This window comes from Panthera onca, chromosome D4, assembly GCF_046562875.1.
Source record: "Panthera onca isolate mPanOnc1 chromosome D4, mPanOnc1 haplotype 2, whole genome shotgun sequence".
Taxonomy (NCBI): Eukaryota; Metazoa; Chordata; class Mammalia; order Carnivora; family Felidae; genus Panthera; species Panthera onca.
The window spans coordinates 88,855,309-88,879,022 of record NC_138351.1 but is presented as its reverse complement, the minus strand read 5'-3'; the positions used below and the strand labels follow the sequence as shown (position 1 = coordinate 88,879,022).

The window sequence follows — 23,714 nt, the reverse complement described above, 5'->3', positions numbered from 1 at the left end:
ATTTTTTTTTTTTATTTTTTTTTTACTCACCAAGACGTAATAGTGTCTGAAAAGTTTCAGCTTTGCTAAGTTAATAGCAGCTAGGGAGAAGAAAGAACAAAATGAGAGGCACGTTAACTTCTTTTCTCATCTTTCAAAGCAAGTGACATTTAAGTGCCTTCTGTCAAGAGGCCAAATCCAATGCAGGTGAGTGCTGCCGGGGGCACATCTACATTTCTGCAGCCGCAACAGCCTGGGAGGCTCTCCCCCCGGTCCCCAGGGAGGATCAGGGAGTTGTGGGAGCAGCAGGCTGGGGTCCCCAGCTCCGGCAGTCTGCTGGTGTACATCTCCCCAGTCTGGGTTCAGCAGCTCTGAACTCGCCAAGCTGGGGGTGTGCGGACACCACGGAAATCAGCAGGCACTACAGATCGGCCCCTACCCCCCAAAGCCGTTGCTAAACATTTCGGCTCTGCCACCGTGGTCGACACGGCTGCACTCCCCACTAGGGACCAGGGCCTGTCTCGGGTGGGTCCCCGCACCTCCCACTAGCTGAGGGTATAAATTCCATGAACCCACGGGCGCATCTTGCAAATTTCACTTGTAACAAGCCCTTTAAATACAACCCTGCTGGCCGTGTCCTACCTTTGGATCGCTCAAGGTCAGGGAGCCAGGACAGCTAACTTCCTGCCACCGCCCACGGCCATGAAATATTGATGACCGCAGAGGGCAGCCTGGCTCCCTCCCTGATTAGCAAGCCTTTCATTCATCATAGACCTTCCTGCAGGAGGCAAATTAATTTGGCTTAATAGCATTCAATTACTGGTTCCGTTTAACAATGGCACCGTGGGTGGAGGAGGCTCCCCTTCCCCTCCCCCCTCCTCTGGCTCATGATTAGTGGGGGGCAGTCAAGCTTAGGGTTCCAACAGAAATCCCTGGAATGCTAACCTTCAACACGATTACCAACGAACAGTATCTGTGAGAACCTCCTGGGAGGAACCGAATGCCTCCCTCACGGGAGCATCAGAAAATCTTTACAGAAAATCTAACCCCACGTTAGATTTGAGCGGCCATGACATCCACGTCTCGAGCTGGAACGGACTCACGTACGCACGCAACCTTTAAAGAAGCTACATTAAAGCAGGCTGATCAGCAAAAGCTTTCTTATCTAGCAACCTATCTGGCAGTCTTGTTTTTAAAATCAAATCTTACCCACTCTGCCATTCACTCTGTCTCTGGGCCAGGCCAAGTCGGGGCGGCTGTGGCCTTTGTCCCCAGGGCGGCTGCTGTCCCTCAGGGAAAGAGAGGCCCCGAGCCTCTCGCAGCACAGAGGAGCTCCACACTCGATGCGAGGCGCGTCGAGGGCAGCGAGTGTGATGCGAGCCTGTGACGCAAGCAGGTGCCCCTGCCCGGCTAGAGGCTGGCAGAGTTTCGCTGAGGACCAAGCGTTAGGACTGAGAAGTGTCAGAAGGCTAAACCACCACGAATTTAAAGCCTCGCACGTCTGTGTGAACGAGGATTGCTTCTGTATTTCTTTTTCACGTGGGCAAGGGGATGGCCGCCCTCCCAAACCAGCCAACTAGTTCTGGAATATGAATGCTCGATTCTCCTTGGGAATCACTGAGAAAGGACAGTATTAACAAGGAGACCACTTAAGTAAGAACGCTTGCAAAGTGTCTTGCGAATTTCCTTGGCTGAAAGAAATCCTACAAATGAAACTCCTGCCTTCACTTCGGCAAGAACCGTCAGCCAGATGGACAGAAGCATCAAGATTTGAGTCCTAGATTCCAAGGGGCCACGACAGGCCATGGCTGTGGAGGCCCCGCCCAAGGAAGGGCTCCCAACTTAGACCAGGGGCACGAGGGCGAGAGAGAGGGTTCCCACAGGAGCTGGTGTCGCAGCAGAGGTCTGAGCGGGGCTTGGGAGGGAGCAAGAGCGGAGAAGCCAGCGGGCAGAGTGCTCGGGAAGAACAGATACGACGGCTCAGGGGGGAGAGCACCAAGCGGGGAGGAGGAAGCAGGCCGCACTGTGGAGAGGCTGGGGGCCGGGGGCCGGGCCGTGGGGAGAGCCGAAAAGAGACACCACCGGCTCTCCTCCCTGGCGGTGGCGAGGGCCTCGGGGAGCCCCTGAAGGGTCTGGAGCAGCGGCTGCCTTGGTCACATCCACATTCGAGAACAACTTCTCTGGAGAAAGGATGTTAAGAACCAAGAAAGAGAGCCCAACTGAGGCCCAAACCCTCGAGTTGGTGGAGGTCTCCCTGAGAGGGGGGAGGCAGATCCCGCCTGGGAGGGACAAGGGAAGTCTGATGACCCCTCCCTCCCAGCAGGGTGAAGAGTCTGGGGTCGGGTGAGAGGCAGCACAGGGGGAAGGACGCTGCAGGGCGAGGACCCTCGTGTGAGAAGGGTGCGGAAGACGCCGCTCTAATGTCCCCCCTGCCGCCTAAGACACCCTGGGCCGAGGCAGGCCACAAGGTGCTTCAGAGATGAGCCCGTGCCCAGGCACTGTCCCACAGCAGGACACTCGCTAGGACGGACAAACAGACCTGGGGACAAGCGGCGATAGGGAATGCAGCCACAGAAAGCGAAGCTCGAGGCTGTCTGCAAAACCCACGGTCACGACGGACACCACTGCCAGTCACACGGGAGACATTTGGTGACAAGTCTGCCGGCCCCCCCCCCCGTGCGTGCTCTAGTCACAGCCGAGGCGGCGAAGGCAGGGAGACAGAAGCGAGGGCAGTGCAGCTCTGAACGTCTGGGTTCAAATCCCAACTGTGCTGCGTCCTGGCTGTGTGACCTCAGAGGAGCCTCCTAGCCTCTCTGGGCCTCCATTTCTTTTTGCCCCCCTTTTTTTTTTCCTTTTGGCGCAAAAAGGTGGCTTTATCACAGCACGGGGGCAGGACCCGTGGGCTGAAAAGAGCTGCCAGGCCTCAGTTTCCTCGTCTGTAAAACGGGGATAACCACACCTACTCCTAGGGTTGTCGGCAGAACTGACGAGGCAGCCGTCGGAAAGCAAAGAGCAGCCGGTAAGCACTCAATGTCTGAGGTCCCAGGATTAGGATGACGGAGTATCCACCCGATACCAAGCGGGCCATTGGCGGGGTTGCGGCGGCTGCCAGGAGCCCGGGCCCCGGTGGGTACAAGTGGACCGAGTGGGGAGGGGCCGGCCCCGGACGGCGAAACCTCACCAGCAATTGCGCAACGAGCAGAGAGGCACAGGTCACAGCCCCGACTCCCAAGTCGCCTCCTGCCCTGCTCCAAACGAGCTGTCCCCTGGAGCGGAGCAGGCTGCTGAGCCTACCGCTCAGCGGCCGCAGCAGGCCGGGCTCCCCGGGAGTTGGGGCTCCTCAAGCCCGGGCTGGCCATTTCCGGCCCCACCGCGACAAACGGCAGAGACGGTCAGAGAGCGAGCCCGGCGGGAGGAAAAAAGCCTCGGACGGGAGTCCAGGGCCCTGCGTTCCGGCCCCTGCACCTCCGTGGCCCGTCCCTCCGTTCCCGGGCCCCGGTCTGCTCACGGGCAGGAGGAGGTCTTCGTGGCAGGGGTTCTCGCCGGGGCGAGCATCGGAATCACCCTGAGGGCTTCTCCCGGTGCCCAGGCCCGGCCGCCCCTATTACGGAACAGGGCTTGGCCGGAAGGACTCCGAAGGACCTCCCGGGGACGGAGGACCAGGGACCCGATGCTGGCAACTACTTTCTACCGATGAGACTGGAACAGGTGCCAGGAGACAGGAAGCACCCAGCTGTCTGAAACGCTCACCAAGGCAGCCACCTCTGTGACCAGGAACGAGAGCAAATGTGCCCGGCTCGAGGAGGTGCGGTCCCTTCCCTAGACTCTTACCTCGCCTCTGTACACCCAAGAGGAACTAAGAGGCCGGCAAGGAGACAGACGGTCCCCTTCCTTCCCAGGGGACTCCCCTGGGGGGTCGTGGAACCGTAACACTGGTCGTCACCATCGACCGAGAGGGAATCACAGACACACCAGGCACCTCTCACGCTTCGCCGGGTGCAAACCTCACGACGGCCTCCACGAAGGAAGAGCTGCCGTTACCACTGCCTCACAGAGGAAAAGCCTCGGGGCCTGGAGAAGTCCAGCAAATTACCGAGGTCACCCAGCTCGTAGGTGAAGAGGCCAGGACTCCCAACCCAGTCTACTTTTCTCGAGGGACCGTGCTCTCCGTGCCCACGCTCTGCACCGAGAGAAAGGCAATTCACAGCTTTGGGATCCCCTGGCAGCCCACGGCTCAAAATGCTCGGCAATGCTCAGGAAACGCAGCAGTCCATCTCGAGAACTTAATGCCAGAGGATTTATGAGACACACAGACGCAAAGGCCCATGACAGTCTCTTAAAGGGTGAAAAATTTCCCAAACGACCCTTCCCTGGGTATAAGGAGAGCCGTGAGGCTTAAAACCATCCCCGCCTGCCCCACGCCCTTTTCTCCTGCTTCCTCCCTGGCGTGCTTCGGTGGGGGGGGGGGGGGGATTCTGAGTCGAACATAAAAATTAAAGAAATAAGGATGATGGCGAAGGCTGGGTGGTGTCGGCGTCGCTCTGACTCACCCTCGAGCTCAGCATTTCCACAGTCTGCCTCAGCTCCGAGCCCAAGTCCCTCTGCAGGGGAGGGCACAGCAGCGGCCCCCATCTTCGTGGTCGCTCCCAGGCCCGAAAGCCAGGCTGCACGTTGAGCCGGGCCCACACTGGTCTGAAAGCATCCATCTGGGGGAGAGAGCGGCTCCCCAGGCGCCCCGTGGCCTGCCCTAAGAGGAGATCCCACGAATCCGTCTCAGACGGTATCGGGAGCAAGTATGGGGACGGCCGTGATAAGACAAGAACGCTGCAGACAAGGACACCCTGATTTTCAAACTGTTGAGGGTCACGTGAGAAGTGGTACAGGACATGCTTCCAATATGCATTTAAAACCGTGATCCAGGAGTGGGCAAAGCTCACCAGACTGCACGGTTAAGGGCTCTGCGTCCTACTGGAAGCAAACGTTATCGTACGGCAACAGCAAAAAGAAAGAAGCAGAAACAGCCCAACGGACTGGCCGACCACCACGGCGCTCTAGGGGAAGGCTAACAACTCTAAGATTTCTGCTGTCCCATCTGCTGAGCCTCTGCTTTTGCCCGTGGGCTCTAGAACCACATCAGAGGCCCTGTGGGGGCGGGGGGTGGGGTGCTGAAGACCCGCACTGATCTGACTCCCCTCCCGTCTCTCGGCCAGCCTGCAGCCTGCGCGATACCGGGAGCCTCACTAGTCTGACGTCACGGCTGAGGCTGGGCCTGGCCAAGGAGCACACCGCCCCCGGCTGTCCCCAGCTGCCCACGGCACAGACTCGCGGCCGGCAATGAGCTGGGCGAGGAAGAAGGCCCGACGTCCCACTGCTTGGTCACAGTGGGACGTCCCACTGCTTGGTCACAGGCTTTATGCCACAGCCTGGTCAACAGCAGACAACACCTTCTCCCTAAGGGACCCGGGTCTCCCTAAATACCGCAGTCATCAGCCAGGAAGACGTGGTTTCCACTGCTGTCTCAGGACTCACGGAGGTCAAATGCAAGCCAAGGCCACGAGGCAGGAGAACCACGTCCAGAAGCAGAGAGGGCACACCAACTGAGATCGCAAACCAGGCCTGCTGGGCGGCCAAGGGCCTCCCCAGACAGCAAGGTGCCGAATGTTTTAAAGGCTTAATTTTAAAAAACGGCATGTGTCCACAATGTGGCTGTTTCTCAGGCCGGGGCGTATAGAGGCCTCATTGCTTTTGGTTATAGACTCTACTAACTCGGGGTGGTGACAAAGGTTGATTCTTTTGAAATGTTGAGCTGAAGCTGTGATGTTGATGCCATTAAAGGGGTGATCTGGGGTGATCTGTGAGGGGAAAGTAATGAAGAGAGGGAATCTGGTGATTAAAAGAAATAAAAAATCATTGCATTAAGCCAGTCTAATCAGATCCTTTTTCTCTCTCTTTATTTCTTCATAATAGTCTATTTAGGTGTGGTTTTAGCCTTTCTAGGGTCACAGACAGCTTTGAGAATTTGCTGAAGGCCATGAACCCTCTCCCCGGGTAAATGCACACAGGCACAAAATCTCACCAAGTTTCTGGCGACCACACACCCCCTCCTGTGACGCACTCACAAATGCCCCGTGAAAAACATGCCAATTAGATGGCTGGCCACACACATACGTGACCTAAGGTGGCCCTGAGTGCAGGACAGAATGCCACCCTACCTCGTGCCCTAGGAGATGCGCAAGCCTCCCTCCCTCTCTCCCTCCCCCTCTCCTTCTCTTTTTGGTTTCTGGAGTAGAATTTAGTGATTCATCACTTACATATACCACCCAGCGCTCATCCATCCCAACAAGTAGCCTCCTTAATCCCCATCACCCATTTAGCCCATCCCCCTATGCACCTTCCCTCCGGCAATCCCCCGTTTGTTCTCTATAGTCAAGAGTCTCTTACGGCTTGCCTCCCTCTCTGTTTTTATCTGATTTTATTTCACTCCTGAGATGCATGAGCTCTCTAAGCCCCTGCACCACACCAGCCAGAGAGAGAGCGTTCTCCGCCTGCCAGCAAGGCGCCTTCCTGGAGCAGAAGACTTGCTTACGGTACACTCTTGCCGCAGCTTCAGGGACAGGAGACGATTACGAGCTTACGCTCTAGCTACATACCCAGGGACAAAGGGAAGGATGAAACTTCGGGCGTCTCATTTTTTCTGCCTCTCCACTCTTATCATCTTGAAAGAGTGCTCCGGACGGGGGGTAATCCCCATGCCGTCCTCAACAGCAGTGCAGACAACAGCACAGTGTAATTCCAGGGGAGCTCCTTGCTTCCCAGGCTGCACCCGGTCCTAGAGCCATCCCCGCATGCTGGGGAAGGGAGATCACAGTGCAGCTGGGAAGTTCCCCTTTCTCCCGACCTCCTTCCTCAGCCTAGGGCTTCTGACTTAGGGTCCCCAGGTCTAACCTAATAGTAATCCTCACTGCCTGGAGCATCAGTGGGCCGCAGGGCACCTTGGTTTCTGCTTGGAAAATGTAAATAAAGATCGGACGCACCTGAAGTTATAACCAGGAACCGGGTCAAAGCAGTCAGGGAAGACAGTGCTCGTAAACATCAGCCCAGGCCGAAACGTCTAACCCAAAGCCCTGCTGGTGAACTGAGGGTGATTGATGTTAAAAGCCATCTTGTTAGAGAAAAGCACAGATTCCCATCAGAGTAATAAGGTAAAAGATCACAGTGGATAATGATGCAAAAGCTACTGCCCCAAGCAACAAAGAACACCGTTCTGGACACAAAGACGGAGTTCGGTAAATACTTAAAAACAGTAATTTCTTAGACCTCTGCGAGCTCTAAAGCTCTCACAGCACCCAGTAAAGAGTGAGCAGTCAGTGTATCAACGTCATCGTATTACACCTAGGATTTTTAAAAATGGTGTCTCTTCAATGTCCCCGACAGCCAGGAGATGGCCAACTTTTCCTGCAGAGGGCTGGAGAGCACCCTCGTGGGCCAGATGATCTCTGCCCCAACCACTCAACCCTGCCAGTGAAGCACAGGGAGCGGCCACGGGCGATGCTTCCACAAGTGGGCACGGGGCATTCCAATAAAACTTTATTTACAAAAACAGGCGAGGGGAATTCTTCTTCCTTTCTCATCAATGGGTTTTTCATTAGGTCTGTTTACATGAACACACCCAACAAAACTTTTTTTTTTTTTTTTTTGGCACGAGAGGCCCAGAACGAAGAATCTGGCCAAGCCTGAAATAAACTCTGTAGGCACAGGAAAAAAGAACCAGGCAGACTTTTCGGTCGTGACTGTCGTGACAAGAGATTCAACAAGCCTCATCTCTAACACACGGTTCTCAAACTTTTGACCTCAGGGTTCCTTCACGCTTTTAAAAATTACTGAGGACCTCAAAGAACGTTTGTTTTTGGTAACGTCTGTCATTATTCACCAAATTAGAAAATGAAACAAATTTCGAAGTATTTCATAATCGATGCAAAATTGAAAGAAGGAATTCAGTACGTGTTCATGTTAAATATCTTTTTAATAAAAAATAACTCACTCAAAAACAATTTACGAGGAGCGTGGAACCGTGTTCTGTTTTTGTAAATCTCTTTAGGGTCTGGCTTAATGGAACACAGCTGGACTCTGGTATTTGCTTCTGCAGTCGATGTGCTGTCCAAGAGCTGTTTTGGTTGAAGGGTGTGAAGAAAATACGGCCTTGTGCAGACGCGGGCCTTTCCAGATAACTGTGAATAGTCTTGGATTCCACATGAAAACTTGACAAGTAGTAGCTTCTTTTTTTAAAAAAGAATTTTTTTAAACCTTTATTTATTTTTGAGACAGAAAGAGACAGAGCACGAACGGGGGAGGGTCAGAGAGAGAGGGAGACACAGAATCCGAAGCAGGCTCCAGGCTCTGAGCTGTCAGCACAGAGCCCGACGCGGGGCTCGAACTCACGGACCGCGAGATCATGACCTGAGCCGAAGTCGGCCGCTTCACCGACTGAGCCACCCAGGCGCCGCAGGGAGAGAACCTCTCTTAAGCAGGCTCCGCACTCCTGTGGAGCCCAATGTGGGTCTTGATCCCATGACCCTGGGATCATGACCTGAGCCAAAATCAAGAGTTGGATGCTCAACCGACTGAACCAAGGCGTCCCTAAGGGTTGAGGTTTAATAACACCAGTCGTTTTTACTATTTCATCGAGGCCGCTCTTAAGTGGAACGAGCCTCTCCCACCCCCTGCGAGCAGCACTGATGCCGAGAGCAACGGCCACTAACACAGTCCTGTGCTACGGCCTTGAGTCGCGCTAAGGCACCAGCTGTCTCACCCACCGTCCCTCCTGTACCATCAAGTGCAAACATCAACAGCAAAAAAGGATGACCGCGTCCGGTGATGAAAACTGTTTTGACCCTGAGGGCCCTCTTGAGGACGGCTGCCCTGAAAAACACTTCCCACGGCCACAGCAACTTCCCGAGCATGGCAGCAGCTCAGGATGAAGCCATTCCTCTACAAGCCCTACAGCTAGCCCATCACCATTTGTTTAAAGGCCTCTGAAGCTCACATAAAAGCCCAGAGGCCTCAGAACCCTTCCTCTGAATCTTCCTTAGAAACCTGGAGGGGGGGGGGGGGGGGTGTGCGCGGATAAGAGCAGTAGCAGCAGAGACTGTTAATTCAGTGAACAACATCTACCCCCAGGCCAGTCCCCTAAGGGAAGGACGCTGGAGAAAGAAGGAAGCAGGTCCAGGCTCAAGGGCAGTGACAGCCAGTCAATGTTGGCAGGCAGAACACAGTAGAACCCGAGCTCGGGTGTCTGCGTGTGACTCAATTAAGCTTCCTCTCAGGGAGCGCAGCAGCGCGGCAGAGGCTCTAAATGACACGGGAGTGGAGAGAAGCACCAGCGTGTGACAGAGGGACAAAGACACAGCTGAAGGCCAGCGGGCGACTGCATCCTTAACGCTTCCCCCCCCCCGGTTCAGTCAGGAGGACTCCAGAGACGAAGAAGTAACCACCACCCAAACAAGCACTCCGAAAGCCACCCACCGGCCCACACGCAGCGCTCCCCCCGCCGAAGTCGGCCCGAACTGCACTTACTCGGACAGTCTTACGCCCAAGTCACTGTCAAGGTTGTGTGTTGAGTCAATGGCCTAACGAGCCTATAAACAGGACCCGGAGCCTCAGCCTCCATCCAGCAAAAATGCTTCCAAATCTAGCAGGAGACATTACTGCCCGTGGCCTTCACTTTGCCAGCTGCCTCTGGGACGGGCTAGATCTCAGAAGGGCAGACTGAGGAGCACGGGGGGTCACTCAGAGCACCCGGGAAGCTGCGGTCGGGCGGTGGCCCGTGTCCCCACTCCAGCCTCTGCCCAGCTCTGACCTGGCCTGCTCTGCAGTCACACCTGGGTGGCGTGCCAGGGAGGGGTGGGGGGGATGCTGTTCCTGAGAGTTCTCTGCAGGGGGGACTTGACCGTGGGAACGTGGCTGCCCTGACTCCAGAACTGTTACAGGTGTAACCATTTCTCAAAGTACCGAATGAAATACACAATTGCAGATTAGCTAAAAAGCAGCCACCGCCTACAGATCAACTCCGGGAAAGAATGCGGATCAAGGCACCCCCCCATCTAACCTACTCTGTCCCCCCTCAAAGGGTTTGTGATGTTTGCTGATGAGAAATGGGTGCTTTCTCAACAGTCTGCCATCCCAAGAAGGAGAGCCCTGGTGTGCTCATGGGACCGCTCTCTGCTGAAGAGGTCCCATGCTGTCACCTGGTGGAAAAAACAAGAAACTGCGTGTGAACCAGGCGATGACAAGAGCATTCCAGTTCGATGGTTTCCCTTTACTACAGATGTTTGCTTGGGGACAACTCCAACCCCATCTTGGGCGTCACCTGCTGTGCTATCCACCCCAGGCAAAATACCTGATGAAGAGCTCGGGGAATAAACGGTCACAGATGCAATTCATTACCACGGTTACCCCCAAACTGAGGGTAAGAGCTGGGCGCAGAAGGCAGAGAGGCAGTTGGAGGGATCAGGATGATGCAGGATGATGCAGGATGATGGGGGGGGGGGGGGGGGGGGAAGGGAGCTGGTGAGGAAGGGCCAGAGGAACCCACAAGGGGGAAAGGCGAGACTAGGAAGAAAAGTATTAACAAAACTCATCAACCGAAAGACATCACCCTTGGAATTTTTACATATTTCAGCCAAGGAGTAAGAAAAACAAATTCAGAAATACTGAAATGCATCAAGATGAAAAAGTAGAATGTCTCATCTCAGTGTGTAAAAAAAAATTCTGAGTACTGCCCACAACCTGATGTGGGGTACGAACCCACAACCCTGGGATCAGGAGTCGCTTCCCCGCAGACCAAGCCAGCCAGGTGCCCTCAATGTGTTAAAAAGAAGAGAACGACCAATTTGCTGTTATAAAAATAATAACAAAGCCACCTTTTGCTATGACAGGCACAGAAAAAGGAGAAAAAGACAAGGCTATCCCCAAACAACAGTTACTCCCAGAAGGTGAGTTTTCATTTTCTACTTTGGGTTTTTCCGTCTACGGCGGGCGCTTTAGGAAGATTCTAGTTTGTGTTTTGTTCTCTGTAATTTCCCTTTCCCCCACTCCAAGAAGGCAGAGCGCTCTCTGAGCTCCTTGGCTCAGGGCAAGGCGCTGCAGTCAGGCTGAAAGCGACACATTTAGGCAAAGTTCAGGCTGAAACTCACTAGCAAGAATCTGTCCCAGAGGGAGAAGGGAACCCAGTTCCTCTGAAGAAAAAAGGGGAGAAAATCAGAGCTATTTCCCGGGCCTAGAAAGAAAACACGAGCTGGCATGTTCTGCGAGTGGAGCCAGCACCCACCGAGAGGCCGGGCGGGCTGGGGAGGCTGGACTCCGCACTGACTGGGGCTCCCAGCCGAGGCAGGACCCCCACACGCCAGGCCGCCCAGAGCCAGAGCGCTACGCGGGCCGGATGGCGGGGGTCCCCCCAGCAACCACTGTGGGCCCAAACTGCAGGAGCCACAGATGCCCTGGGGGCCGTGCTCCACAGAAGAACCCCGGGATCTCTCTGGACCCGGGGGTGAAGCCCTGAAATCGGGTCTAGTTCAACTTAAAGAAAAGAACACGGTATTAATTTTATGGCAAGTATGAAATAAGATTTGTACCTATCACTTGATTTCCAATTTTCCTGAGATGCATCCCCGTTATTTTTATAATAAAAGAAACACAGATCGGCGACAAAACTTCACGAACGCCACCAAAGGTATGATCTGCCTTCAAGAACACGATTTCCCAGACCCGGAGGCAGCTCAGAGCAGAGAAAGCACTGCTCCGTGGTCCCCGTGGCCTGAGGTTCCCCCTTTATGCCACAGCGGCCTGTGGCCGGGTACTATTCACATACGCGCAGAACCACACAAAACATTTTCTTTGTGGCTTCTTTCCTTAGGAGGCTCGGTTGGAAAAGCGAGGAGCCACAGAAGGCTCTGATGGCACAGCCGTTTAAAAGCCAGAGAGCTTCAGAGCTTCTCTCTGGCATCAGCCTCCTTTTAAATTAATACCGACACGTCTATTTTGAAAGCGTGTTAAATCAGCAGGAAGGGGTGCTTTACACAGAGCCATCCCCAATCCATCATACCTCCTGTTCTCACAGCGAAGTGCTATCCGGTCCTTCCCAGACAAGATTTTCTCTTCCTGACTCAGTTCGGAGAAGGTGAAAACCACGTTCACACGTGGAAACGCAATGAATCATCTCAGCAAGCAGCAATCGCCCCCACGCCTCCTTACACAACTGACCTCCGCAACGTTCACCACCTGCCTCTCCAGCAAACAACCCCCCCCCCCACCCCCGCTGCTCTCATAAAGCCCCCGGGGCTCCCCCAAACTCCTCCCCAAGAGACAGCGGCCCCTCCGCCTCCCGGGAGCGCCCGGGCAGGGGCTTCAGGGAAGGCCCAGCAGCACAAAGGGGCACAAGGAAACTTGCCTTTTCCATCTGTGGCTGACGCTTCTTGTAAATGCCTGATTGACCTAAAAATGAACATTTGGAGAACAAAAGGTTAGCTCACACCAATCTGCACTCTTCTGTGTTTCCAACACTAGTAACTCAAGGCCCTGAATTCCTCAGTCATAAGCTGACGGGCTGGACTAGATGGTTTCGGAGCACTCTCCCGAATCAACGTGACCTCTACACCCGGCACCTGGCCGCGTACGGTACTCGAGCCCGAGCGTTAAGGACGCCCTCTAATGGCTGAGGAAGCTCTGCCAGGGGCCTGGGTGTGAGGAGAAAAAGCAAAATGCGATCATTTCGACGCTCTTGACCTCTCTCTCCACCTAAAATCTCTCACTTCCCCAACTACCCCCACTCCCTGACACCGCACTGGAGCGCACCTGCTGCCCACAGAACACGGACCCCCGCACACGGAGGCCGGAGGCTGATTTCTCAGGTCTAGGTCTAGGAGCCTGTGAGCACATGGCTTCCTGCAAACTCAGTATTTCGCTGTCTGGAATTCTGCTGCCAAGTGGCAGCCTCCAGGGAGCCTCTTCTCTTGCTGCGATGTGCCAGGTAACTAATTACCGTCATCGCTGTTCGGACGGGAACACGAACATTATTAAAGGCGCTACGGGAAGGTCTGTCTCCAAAGGATGAGGACGGCCTGGGGGGAGAGGCGGGCGGTGGGGGCTCACAGATGGGGCCACCCACCCTCCACCTGACCCCGGCTGAGGGCTTTCTCCTGAGAGCCCCGCGCCCGCCCCCTCACCTGCCCACCTGGGAGATCTGAATGGCACACCACTCAAAAGTGAGCCAGCACAAAGCCAGCTCCCAAGTCATCGGTGCCGCTCCTGAAGCTACCTCTGGTGCTTGACGCTTTTCATTTTACGGCAACTTTCAGAAGATGCGCTCTCGAGAGTATCGCCGTGTGACATCTGCCCCTTCGCGCCACAACGAAGGAGGCGAGGGAAATGACCACCCGCAGCCCTATCGCTCCCCTGCGTCTTCCCCAAACCTCCAGGTCCTTTCTTTCTGCCGAAGGCGGCAGACGAAGAGGAGGGCTTGCACTCTGTTCCGGACAGAAAGACGCTTCTTTCTACCCGAAGACGGTGCTGGTCATCCCGCTACGGATGCCTGGGCTACCTGGTCCCGGGCACGACGCAGGGAGGTGGGGGAGATCGGGGAGACCCCCCCCATCTTCTGGAAGCTGCCGGCTACACTGATGTATGCACAACGTGTCACGTACGATGGAATAAGGGTCAAGAGTGAGTCTGACCGGCTGGAATGAGGATGACCCTCCGCTGGTACCATATTCTAAGTAATCGGAGTGACAGAATAAGCTGATAAGCCCCAGGATCTTGAAAAATAGGAGTTTACTGCAGCGTGGACCACTTTACCTTTAACACAACACAGGTAAGTCCACTTTTTAAGACTTTATTCCAAAAGGAGTAACCGCTTTCAAACAGCCACGGACCTAGATCACTGTAAGGGTGTTTAATTTTTGCTAGCCTTTTTTCCTCTCCTTGCTTCCTACTGAACCGGTAATTTCCTTCACGTGGCATTAAGATTTAATGAGGATATCTTCTCTCAACAGCCACTGGCACTAACATTTCTTCACACATGATCAAAGCACAACACGTGCGTCTGAAGCCCGCCATTCTGAAGACCTCTGACATGAGAACACGTTGGGAACTCTCGCTGGTTTACGTTAACGCACTTCCTCACCTTCCGCCTACCTGGCAAGAAAGCTGTTTACAGGATTTCTTCAACTCTCCTCCCTCCAAATTCGTGCTGCCATTATGTCGCCCCTGAGTTCTCATTTCCAGACCCTTCTCTATGATCCAAGCTGTGCTAAAAGCCAAGGTGCCAGATCAGCCGTATCGGATTCCACGGAGGGACGAGATCAACACCCGAACTCCAGGCTCCTGCTCCTGGAGGCGGATTCAGGTCCGCCTGAGGACCCAGGAAGCTCATTTGTTAAACCGATGCCCCGTGTGATTCGGACCGGTTTGGGAACGGCTGATCCGGGGGTCTGGACTTGGCGGATGCACGAGCCTCGGGGTGCACCGCGGCCCCCCCTTCCTGCGGGTACTCACCACACCACGGGGAAGAGGATGGCCCCACAGCACAGCAGGTCTACCAGAAACAGAGAATCCTTCCACAGGCCATACTCCGTCGTGCCCTCCTCGGTGGACTCTATGATGATGTAGGCCACGTTTGCCAGCACCTACGGACACGAGAAGTCGCTGAGGCCCTAAGGCAAGGGCAGGCCTCCACAACAGCGGCCCCAAGGGGGGTGGGCACTCGGGCTGGCGGGCCCCCAACCACGGCCACGGCATTCCCTCCAGGGCCACATGCTTTTCAGAACACTCCACCCTCCCATCCAGGAGCGGTGTCTGTGCCCTCCTCCTGAGCGTGCGACTGCCCTGAGCGACAGTCAGGCGCGAGTGAGGCCGTGGGATTTCCGAGGTAGGTCGCACAAAGGACGCCGCCTCTGGCTGGGCCTCTCGGGGGAAGTCTGTCTCTGGCAACCCGGAGGCTGGCAACGTGGAGAGACCAGGCAGAGGAAGAAAGGCGGAGGAGCCCCTGCTGTTCTCGCCCCACCTCATCGAGTCTTCCCGACCCAGGAGAGGCAGGTGAAGACTGAGGTGACCCCAGCCACGGTCTCACTCGTTGCGCGAGGGCCCCCGTCGGACCCGCCACGCCTCAGTTCCTGACCCCCACCGAACGCGAAGAGAATACATGCTTATCGCCACCGTGTTTGGGGGGGGATCTGTGACGCAGCACAGACCACTGGGACCCTCTGCTTTGCTTTTCAGGCCCCCTGAGCAGGGCCAGGCGGTGGCCTGAACGGGTGGCACCGCGCTCAGCCACGACGCTCAGTTTCCTCAGGCCCGGGTTCTCCCTGGGCAGCTGCTGCCGCTTCTCAGAGACAGGCTTTTAAGTACCAGACGGTGTTATCAGAGACCAGGGCGACGAGAATGGCAGGTTTGGGCCCGGTGCCTGAGAGGCCACGCTGCTCTTCCTTAGAAGTAACCCCACCCAGGTCCCCTCCACGTGGGACATGGCTCAGTTCTTCCCCCTGAGGTGCACCGGCGACCGCGTCCCGCTCCACTTGGCCCTGGGGGTTCAGTCCCGGCACGAGTGCGCTGCGAGAGGCCCCAGGGCCTGGCTACGCTGGGACGGCAGTACCCTGCAGAACCTAGGAGATGCTCTCTGGGGGATTTCCGGTAGGTGTGGATGCACAGATCACAAGTCCTCTGTCCCAGACACTGTGCTCGCCTGCCGTAAAGGTCACCCTGCACACTTTGACAAAGAGTGCAAAATCTGCCACGCTGCTATTCGGGACATCTCAAAGTAAGGTCTTCCTGTCTGGGAGCTTTTAGTGACATGGTCGCAGAAGCCATACTTTACTTGGCACGAATGCAAAAATTACTCTGAAATTCGGGCCTTCCTCTATCCTGCGCGCCTGCACGTGGGACTCCACCTCTGAAGACAAAGTGGAAACAAAGGCTTTCCCTCTCACCTTAAATCCCTAACTCCCCTCCGTCCTCAGCCGACACTCTTGACACGCGACACAACGTTCCCTGGTGTGGCACGAAGTGCCAAAAATGTCCCTCAAGGTCTGTGCGTACGTTTTGTGCACCTCTCCCTTCTCGCTCAGAGCTGTGCACCGGCTCCCCGTGGCCACGAAGAAAGAGTCTTAGCTTTCCGGCTGCCGTTCAAAGCCTTCCCAGGCTGGCCTCCGTGCTTATCGATGCCTAACTTCCCTACGTTCAACTCTTTAAATGCCGTTTCCTCAGAGGGGCCGGCCATGTAACCTTGTGTTCAGCTCCCTTGGGGGTGCGAGAGCCAGAAGGCCGCGCCCGTCACATCCCGGCTCGGGTGGGGTGAGGACGCAAGATTGGCCTGGAGGGATGGAGTCTGGCGGGGGAGACGGGGGGAGGCCACGCGCAGCGCTTGCAACTTGGCCCGGGGCCGGCGAGGGGGCCCTGGGAGCTCCACAGCCGAGACCCACACAGATCCTCAGCCTCTCGGTTCGCTCGGCAACCGACCACCCGCGTCCACTGCTCCTCTTCCGCCGGCCACGGGTCTCTCCTTAAATGTCTAGGCAAGGCCCTTCTCTACCTTGCAGCCTTCCAGATCGTTCCGACTCGGGTGATGAGTCTCTCCTGGGAAATCTACAGCAACTGGTCTGCGCCACTCATCTGGCGCGAACACAGGTCCCGCGTCATCAACGTGGAGGTGGCTCTGGGGCAAATGCTGCCAGAGCACCAGTCGCCAGGGTGAGGAGGCGGACCTGGGGGCCCAGGGAGGTGCCCGCCCTCCCCTCGCCCGCCACACCCACACCGTGCTCCCCAGGGAGGGCGGCCGAGAACAGTTTCACCAAACCCACGCTCCTCGGTCGAGCAGAGCAGTCCTGCACCCCTGCCAGGCCCTCTCTGCTTCTCGTGAGTTCTCCAAGCCCAGTGTCTGCCTCCAATAAGACTGTTACGCAGGCGACAAGGTTCCTGTCCCCAGGGGCTCACGACCGGGGAAGGCTGGCCTCAGCCCAGGGTCCCGAACCAGGAAGGGCTTGATGAACAGCTGTCCTGAGGCCCGCTTAGTATTCTACCTTGTGAAGCCTCACCGGTGTCGTTCACGGTTTTAAAATCACTGTTAATAAAATCACTATGTGCCCGGGCAAGGCTAAGAGGACCATTCTGTCAGAGGGGAGCCTGGCGCAGGAAGGCAGGCGGCAGCTTCCCGGACTTCCCAGCAGCTCCCTACTCAAGGCACAGGCGTCCACACACCGCTCGCCAGCTGAGTGACGGCGGACAGCTCTCGGGGCAACGACCCGAGGCCCGGGTCGGCCAGACGGCAGAGGGAGAAGCCCCAGGGGCCCGAGCTGCGGTTCTGGGTGAGCCGACGCCCTCTTCCAAGCGCCAGGACACCACCAGGACACGCGGGACTCGGGTCCCTTTACCTGCAGCGGGATGACGATCATGAAGATCTTCTTGTCTTTGTCGGAGAGGATGTGCTTAATGAAAGCCCAGCCGGTGCCGATGAGCGCGATGGTGATGAACAGCAGTGCCCCCTTCAAACTGGAAAAGAAAGCATTTCAGATGCCAACGGTCTCTCCAGACCTTCTCTGCCGGTTCCGCCGCACAGCTCGTTCGCGACTGCGTGCGTGTCTCGGAAAAGAGAGGCAGCCAACTTCGGGAAACGCCTCTTGAGTTCGCTGTGCACCCCACTACCTGAGCAGCCCATCCCCCCACGGAGGCAGCCCCCTCCCGGGAGCAGGCCAGCGGCCCCGGGCTGTCGTCTGCACAGCCACCCGCGTGCCACACACCCCTGGCGCGGCAGGAACCCAGAGAGGCCGCCACGGGAGGGCAGGGCTCTTGCTCCCACGGCCTCCCCAACTTCTCCTGCGCATCATCTCACGCGACAAGGGTTCGCGGGTCCCTCTGCGTACTTACAGGTGAGTGATGTAGTACACGACAGCCCAACCCTCGATCGGAAAGCCCTGGGAGGAGATGTAATGATAGTCGATCTGCAACCAGAGAAGTGTCTTTCAGAAAGGTCCACCTACCACGCGTCTTCGTGTGCACAGTGAAACAGGAAATGCCATCACAGGACCTCACGACGGGGGATGTCCCCTCCATCTCACGCCCTGATCCCTCACTCGTCTATCCACGGTTAAGGACAGGAACGTCAGGAAGCATGAGAAACCAGCCACGAGGTTTCAACGCCAACACGCAGGCCAGGTCCCTCTTCTGGGGCAGGGGATTCACGGGGGGCAAACGGCTGCCTGTTCTGGTCTTTAAAATCTCCACCGCCCAAAGGCCACAGGTTTTTATGGGATCCCAGCTGAGAACTTCCCCTTGCCTACCCCAGCTGCTTATTCTATACGTCAGTCAGTCGGTCAGCAAAAAAAGGCATGTGGAATTATCTAGGTTCAACTGTTTTTGTTTGGAAGAAATCTGTGAATTTAGAGCTACTTAAAGCCACCAGTGTATGTTAATTGAGGTGGCAAGTTTCAGAGACGCCTGGGGGCTCAGTCGGTTCAGCAACGACTCTTGCTTTCAGCTCAGGTTATGATCTCACGGGGCGGAGCCCCGAGTGGGGCTCTGCGCTGTTAGCAATTCTTGGGATTCTCCCTCTCTCTCTCTGCCCCCTTCCCAGCTGGCATGTGCCTGCTTTCTCTCTCTTAAAAATAAATGACATTAAAAAAAATTTTTTTTTTTTTTTTAAGTAAATAAAGTGGCAGGTTTCAGAAGCACACCCAAAATGCTTCCTGGCACAACTCACAAACGCTGACAGCAATTTCTTCATTCTATCACAAATGGCAGCTTAGATACTAAAGTGACTCAAGGATCCTGCCATTCATCATCTAGAAGGTTCCAGAAAGAATTTTAAATTTTTTTAATGTTTACTTTTGAGAGAGAGAGAGAGAGAGAGAGAGAGACAGAGACAGAGCACGAGCGGGAGAGGGGCAGAGAGAGGAGGAGACACAGAATACCAAGCAGGCTCCAGGCTGTGAGCTGTCAGCACAGAGTCCGACGCGGGGCTCAAACTCACAAACCATGAGATCATGACCTGAGCTGAAGTCGGACGCTTCACCGGCTGAGCCCCCCAGGTGCCCCAGAAAGAGTCTTTTAACTTAGATCCAAATGGGAAATTATCCAAATGACTGTCGTTTCTAGAGACTGTAAGTGGACACATCACGACGCCTACGACAACCCTTGTACTTGCAGGAGAGCGCATGTCTGGATGCTGTCGCCCTCAAAGGCGCAGCCGCGGGAGCCTCATGGGCCTAGAAACCCGGCAGGCTGTGGCACTCCTCCCTCGGGCAGGCTCGCTTCAGTTCGCACCTGGACTAACTATGCAAAGCGCGAGCTCGATTCACACGCCTCAGTATTTAGGGCATCATTTCCCCCTGAAGAAGTTATGCTAACACTGGGCTTCAAATCAAACGGGAACATGGAAAGATGTTTAGAAAAGTAAAATCGCGGAAACAATTCAGCAGGTGGCACTCTAATCCCAAGAAAGGACTTAAAAAAAAAAAAAAGGGAATAAAAGCAAGGAAGCGTTCTAGGAAAACTCTGGGAACGTAGGCAGTATTAGAAGAGGTCTCGGGCCAGGTCAGGGAGGGTGTAATGACTCATCCCTGTGATGATCCCTCCCGTACCAAAGGAGGCTCCGTGACAAAAGGACTTCTTTAATCTACTGTTTCCCCCCTTCCTTCCAACTCATTTTTCCTGATTAGAGGCACAGCACATCATTTCATGAATGACCCGAAATATTAATACGTACCGCGTGGAACACCAGAGAAAGAGACTTGGTGAAAGGAAGGGCTGCCATCAACCAGTGAATTTTAAATACGTCATTCCTATAAAAACAGAAAAGAAAGAATTAAAAGACAGTCATCAGATACATTTACAAGGAAGCAGTAAATACAACCTAAGCAAACCAGAAACACGAAGCCTTTTTTGAGACCTAGTTTCCACCAGCAGAAACAGACCCGACGGAGCCCCAGAGTCGCCTCTCGCGCACAGGTCTGTGCCGTGACCGCAGCAGCGTCAGGCACCAAGGCCACAGGTCTCTGTTGTGACCGCAGCAGCGTCAGGCACCGAAGCCAGACAGGACGAGTTCCAGTTCCCGAGAAGACGGAAATCCACACAGCTGGCCAGCCTCGTGCCCAGAAACCACCCTGGAAAGGCCAGAGAGGCGAGAACGAGACGGCGGGATCTAGGGACCTGGCGAGAGCTCTCCCTGGGAGAGCAGAAGGGGCGCGGGCGCAGCTGTAGGGGCGGGCTGCGGCCCGGAGCGGGGCAGGGCGGAAGGGAGGGCCCTGGGGTGGTGCCCCGTCCCCTCGCCCTCAGGGCTGGGACCGGCCAGTGGGGAGAAGCGCCCGCTCCCACCACCAGGCCTACACAGGTACTCGCCCACCTTCGGGCTGCCAGCCATTCAACTCCTCTACCCTTTCCGACCTCACCCTAGGAACTAACCTAATGGGACACAAGACGCTTTTGGAGACAGATTTAAAACTATGAAAGTACACGGAGACTTGAGTAAGAGCTACGGAGGAGAGTCACGCTCTCAGACAGCAAGACATTCTGCGAAGCCACAGCAGCAAAAAGTGTGGAAGGGGTACAGCGTCCGACAAATAAGCCAACAGAACCGAGAGCTTGGAAACGGATTCCTGCGTGTATGGAGGCTTGGCCTACGACAGACGAGGGGCAGCCAACCGGCTGGAGAAGGATGGACCATTTAATAACTGGCATGGGGAAAATCCGCCCAACCCTGTGTGTGCGTGTGCGTGCGTGTGTGTGTGTGTGCAGCCGTGTCCCCACTTCACGTTTACATAAAGAAGGACTCCAGATGGATTTCACTGCCAAACATAACTTACATCCTTTGTGACCCTGGAGTAGGAAAAGGCTTCTTCCAAGAAGCCCCGCCCAAGATTAGACAGCTTTGACTCCGTTAATATGAAAGACTTCCGTTCAACAACGAATACCACAGGTAGGTTTAACAGATTGGGGGAAGAAATTTGCCATGTCTGGGACAGACAAAGGATCGATGTCCAAACTATGCAAGAAACGCACGTAAAGCGACAAGAAAATGACAGAAAACCCAAAGAAAATGTGCAAAGCATAGAGACGGTCACAAGGAGGGGAACCCAGATGGTTAACAGGGCCCCAGAAGGAGATTTCACGTCACTAGTGGTCAGAGAAATGCAAAATAGAACGAAGCTCCAGTTTATACCCAAAAATAAGATGCCAGTGGTGTCTGGGGAAACAGGGACCCTTTGCACCGCTGGCAGGAGTAGAAGCTGGTACGGGCCATCTGGTGGCGGGCGCTTAACGAAATCAAGGAAGACTTTACCCCCTGCCCAGCACACCTCCTTCTGGGAGCGCACCTCAGAGGCTGCACGGAGCCATAAGGGGACAGGCCAGGGAGGGGGTGGGAGGTCATGACAACACGGCTGGGGGGACCGGGGCGGGGGGGAGGCCGAGGGAGGGGTCCCTCACCGAAGCGATGGGTGAGTAAAACGTGGGGATGCGCACTATGGGGTAGCCAAAAAATGAACGAACCGGACGGACACACGGCAGTGTGACTAGGCCTTGAAACAGCTACTACTGCGTGACAAACGGTACGAACGGCAATCTAGAGCTGGCATGGTTTACGAAAGTCACAAACATGCAGGAACAGTAAACACACCCACGCCCAACAACACACATCACGTGCACCGGAGCAGCCGGGAAGGAACGAGAGAGGGGTCGGGGGTCGGGACGAAGGGGAAATGAAGAACAGGGGCCTGGCACAGACCGATAAGGAGGGTGTGTCACAAACTGACGCACGCTCCCTTTCCGGCCCATTTCCCCCCCCCCCCCCCCCCCCCCCCCCCCCCCCCCCGTTCCTTTCCCTTCCGACGCCTACCTACTCCAAGGTCAAAAAGGAAGTCAAGGCCAGACGAGTCTGCCACTCCAGAGTGGCGACGACACCTACCCAGAGCGCAGAACCGCCCGCTGCCGAGACGGCTCGCTCACACACCCCGGCCCCCTCGACCTGCAATCCTGCTCGAAGCGCCAGCGGCCGGGGCGGTGATGACACGGGAGGGACAAGAGGCTCGAGAGAGAGCCCCAGTAACTTGGCTCGAACACGGGTTCTACCCTGCCAACCGTCACCCCTCTCGGCCCCCAGTAACCTCTGCTGAAGATGGGGCATCGCCCACCTCCAGGAGGTGGAAGGTGAGCGGACAGAACCCGCATCGAGCGCTGGACTGGGCAGGGAGCAGGCGCTGGAAAGCGAGCGGCTGTCTGTCCTCCCCTTCCACGCGAAGTGCCGTGAACTACACACGTGCTGCGCGCAGCAGGTGCGCCTCTTCTGACCACAGTTAAAAGTCACCGTCATCTCATGTAAGCGGACCAGCGACAGGGACGGTCTCATCGCTAAACAAACAGAAACTGAAATACCCCTGAGCACCTGTCTGCTCAGGTCTTTCGTATGCACCTCGCATTTGCATAGTGCCCTGATTTGCAAAGTCCTCTGGCGCACAGGATTTGGGGGGAAGGGCGGGGGGAATCACACAACACACCTAAGGTTCTAAGACACTCAGAGGAAAGCAGGGCAATGACCCCGTCCCAGTTTTGTGGCCCAGGGAGTGAAGCGAGACACAGAGGTGGGAGCGGCCCGTGTTTACACCTGGAATTGGGTCTCTGAGTCCCAGTCCTGGTTTTTCTAATAAGGGAAGAATCAACACTTCACTGAAGAACCTTTTTATAGCCTGAATTGGTTAAGATTCTTGCTTTCTTATGAATGGCCACCTGACTGATTACCCCAAACACAACCATGCACGGTCCTTCACAAGTAGACGGGTGGCTCTTTCCATCAATGCAAATCTTAAAACAAACCGGAGCCTGCACTGCCCCGGCCCGAGCTCGCTACCCCAGCTGAGCATGTCTGCCAGAAGACAGGCCCCCGGGGGCTGAAGAGGTCTCGATTTCTGCCCAGTGCTCCACAGAAAGAGGTACTGGGCATTTGGGACGCCTAATTATCTTCTGAATTTACATGACGCCACGTTACAATATGCCATAAGCATATACCGTCCTTTACTTAGTTTACAGATCTTATGTAACAAACGCTCATACTGTTCTCTAACTGACAAGTAGTATTTTATTCTGTTTTTCGGGGGAAAGGAGACAGAATTAAACGCTGGTCCCACACACACGTGCAGCTGCTCCCTTCAAGAACCGAGTACAGGCAGATAAAGCCTTCGGGTTTCAGAAGAGAGGCCAAGAGCCGGGCAGGTGGGCTTTGAAGTTTTTCCTCCAGTGACAAGTCTCTGGAAGCCAACACCTCTGCCCGGTAGACGGGCAATATCGAGCACCGGGCAGTAATGCTACGCTCTCAGCCAGGCTGTGGCTCCCTGCCACTCTCCTCCTCCTCATGAACAAACAGCCCCCGGATCATCAAAATACTTGGATCTGCTGTTTAAACAAAGCAAAGAGGGAGAGGGGCGCCTGGGTGGCTCAGTCAGTTCAGTGCCCCGCTTCGGCTCAGAACGTCCGATCACGGTTTGTGGGTTTGAGCCCCACGTCGGGCTCTGTGCTGACAGCTCAGAACCTGGAGCCTGCTTCAGATTCTGTGCCTCCCTCTCTCTCTTCCCGTCCCCTGCTCATGCTCTGTCTCTCTCAAAAATAAATGAAAACGTTAAAAACAAATCTTAAACATAAAGAAATAAAGCAAAGGGAAGAAAACGCCACGGCATGCCAAGCCCCTCCACACGCTGCAAAGTCTC

The 23,714-nt window shown here is 55.5% G+C and overlaps 1 protein-coding gene across 3 annotated transcripts in view; it reads right to left on the bottom strand.

Moving 5' to 3' along the window:
* Positions 1 to 23,714, bottom strand: part of GPR107 (G protein-coupled receptor 107) — a 69,284-nt gene that overhangs the window by 13,677 nt on the left and 31,893 nt on the right. Inside the window, exons 10-16 of one of the 3 annotated variants that reach the window (XM_060608366.3) lie at positions 19,727 to 19,802; positions 17,890 to 17,963; positions 17,397 to 17,514; positions 14,527 to 14,657; positions 12,425 to 12,468; positions 10,192 to 10,223; positions 31 to 120 (exon numbers count right to left, since the gene is read on the bottom strand). In XM_060608366.3, coding sequence (XP_060464349.3) covers positions 31 to 120; positions 10,192 to 10,223; positions 12,425 to 12,468; positions 14,527 to 14,657; positions 17,397 to 17,514; positions 17,890 to 17,963; positions 19,727 to 19,802 — 565 coding nt within the window. Of the gene's footprint in view, positions 1 to 30; positions 5,348 to 5,385; positions 10,224 to 12,424; positions 12,469 to 14,526; positions 14,658 to 17,396; positions 17,515 to 17,889; positions 17,964 to 19,726; positions 19,803 to 23,714 lie in introns of those variants that run through there. The other 2 variants (XR_009602736.3, XM_060608365.3) reach the window with 2 other exon arrangements.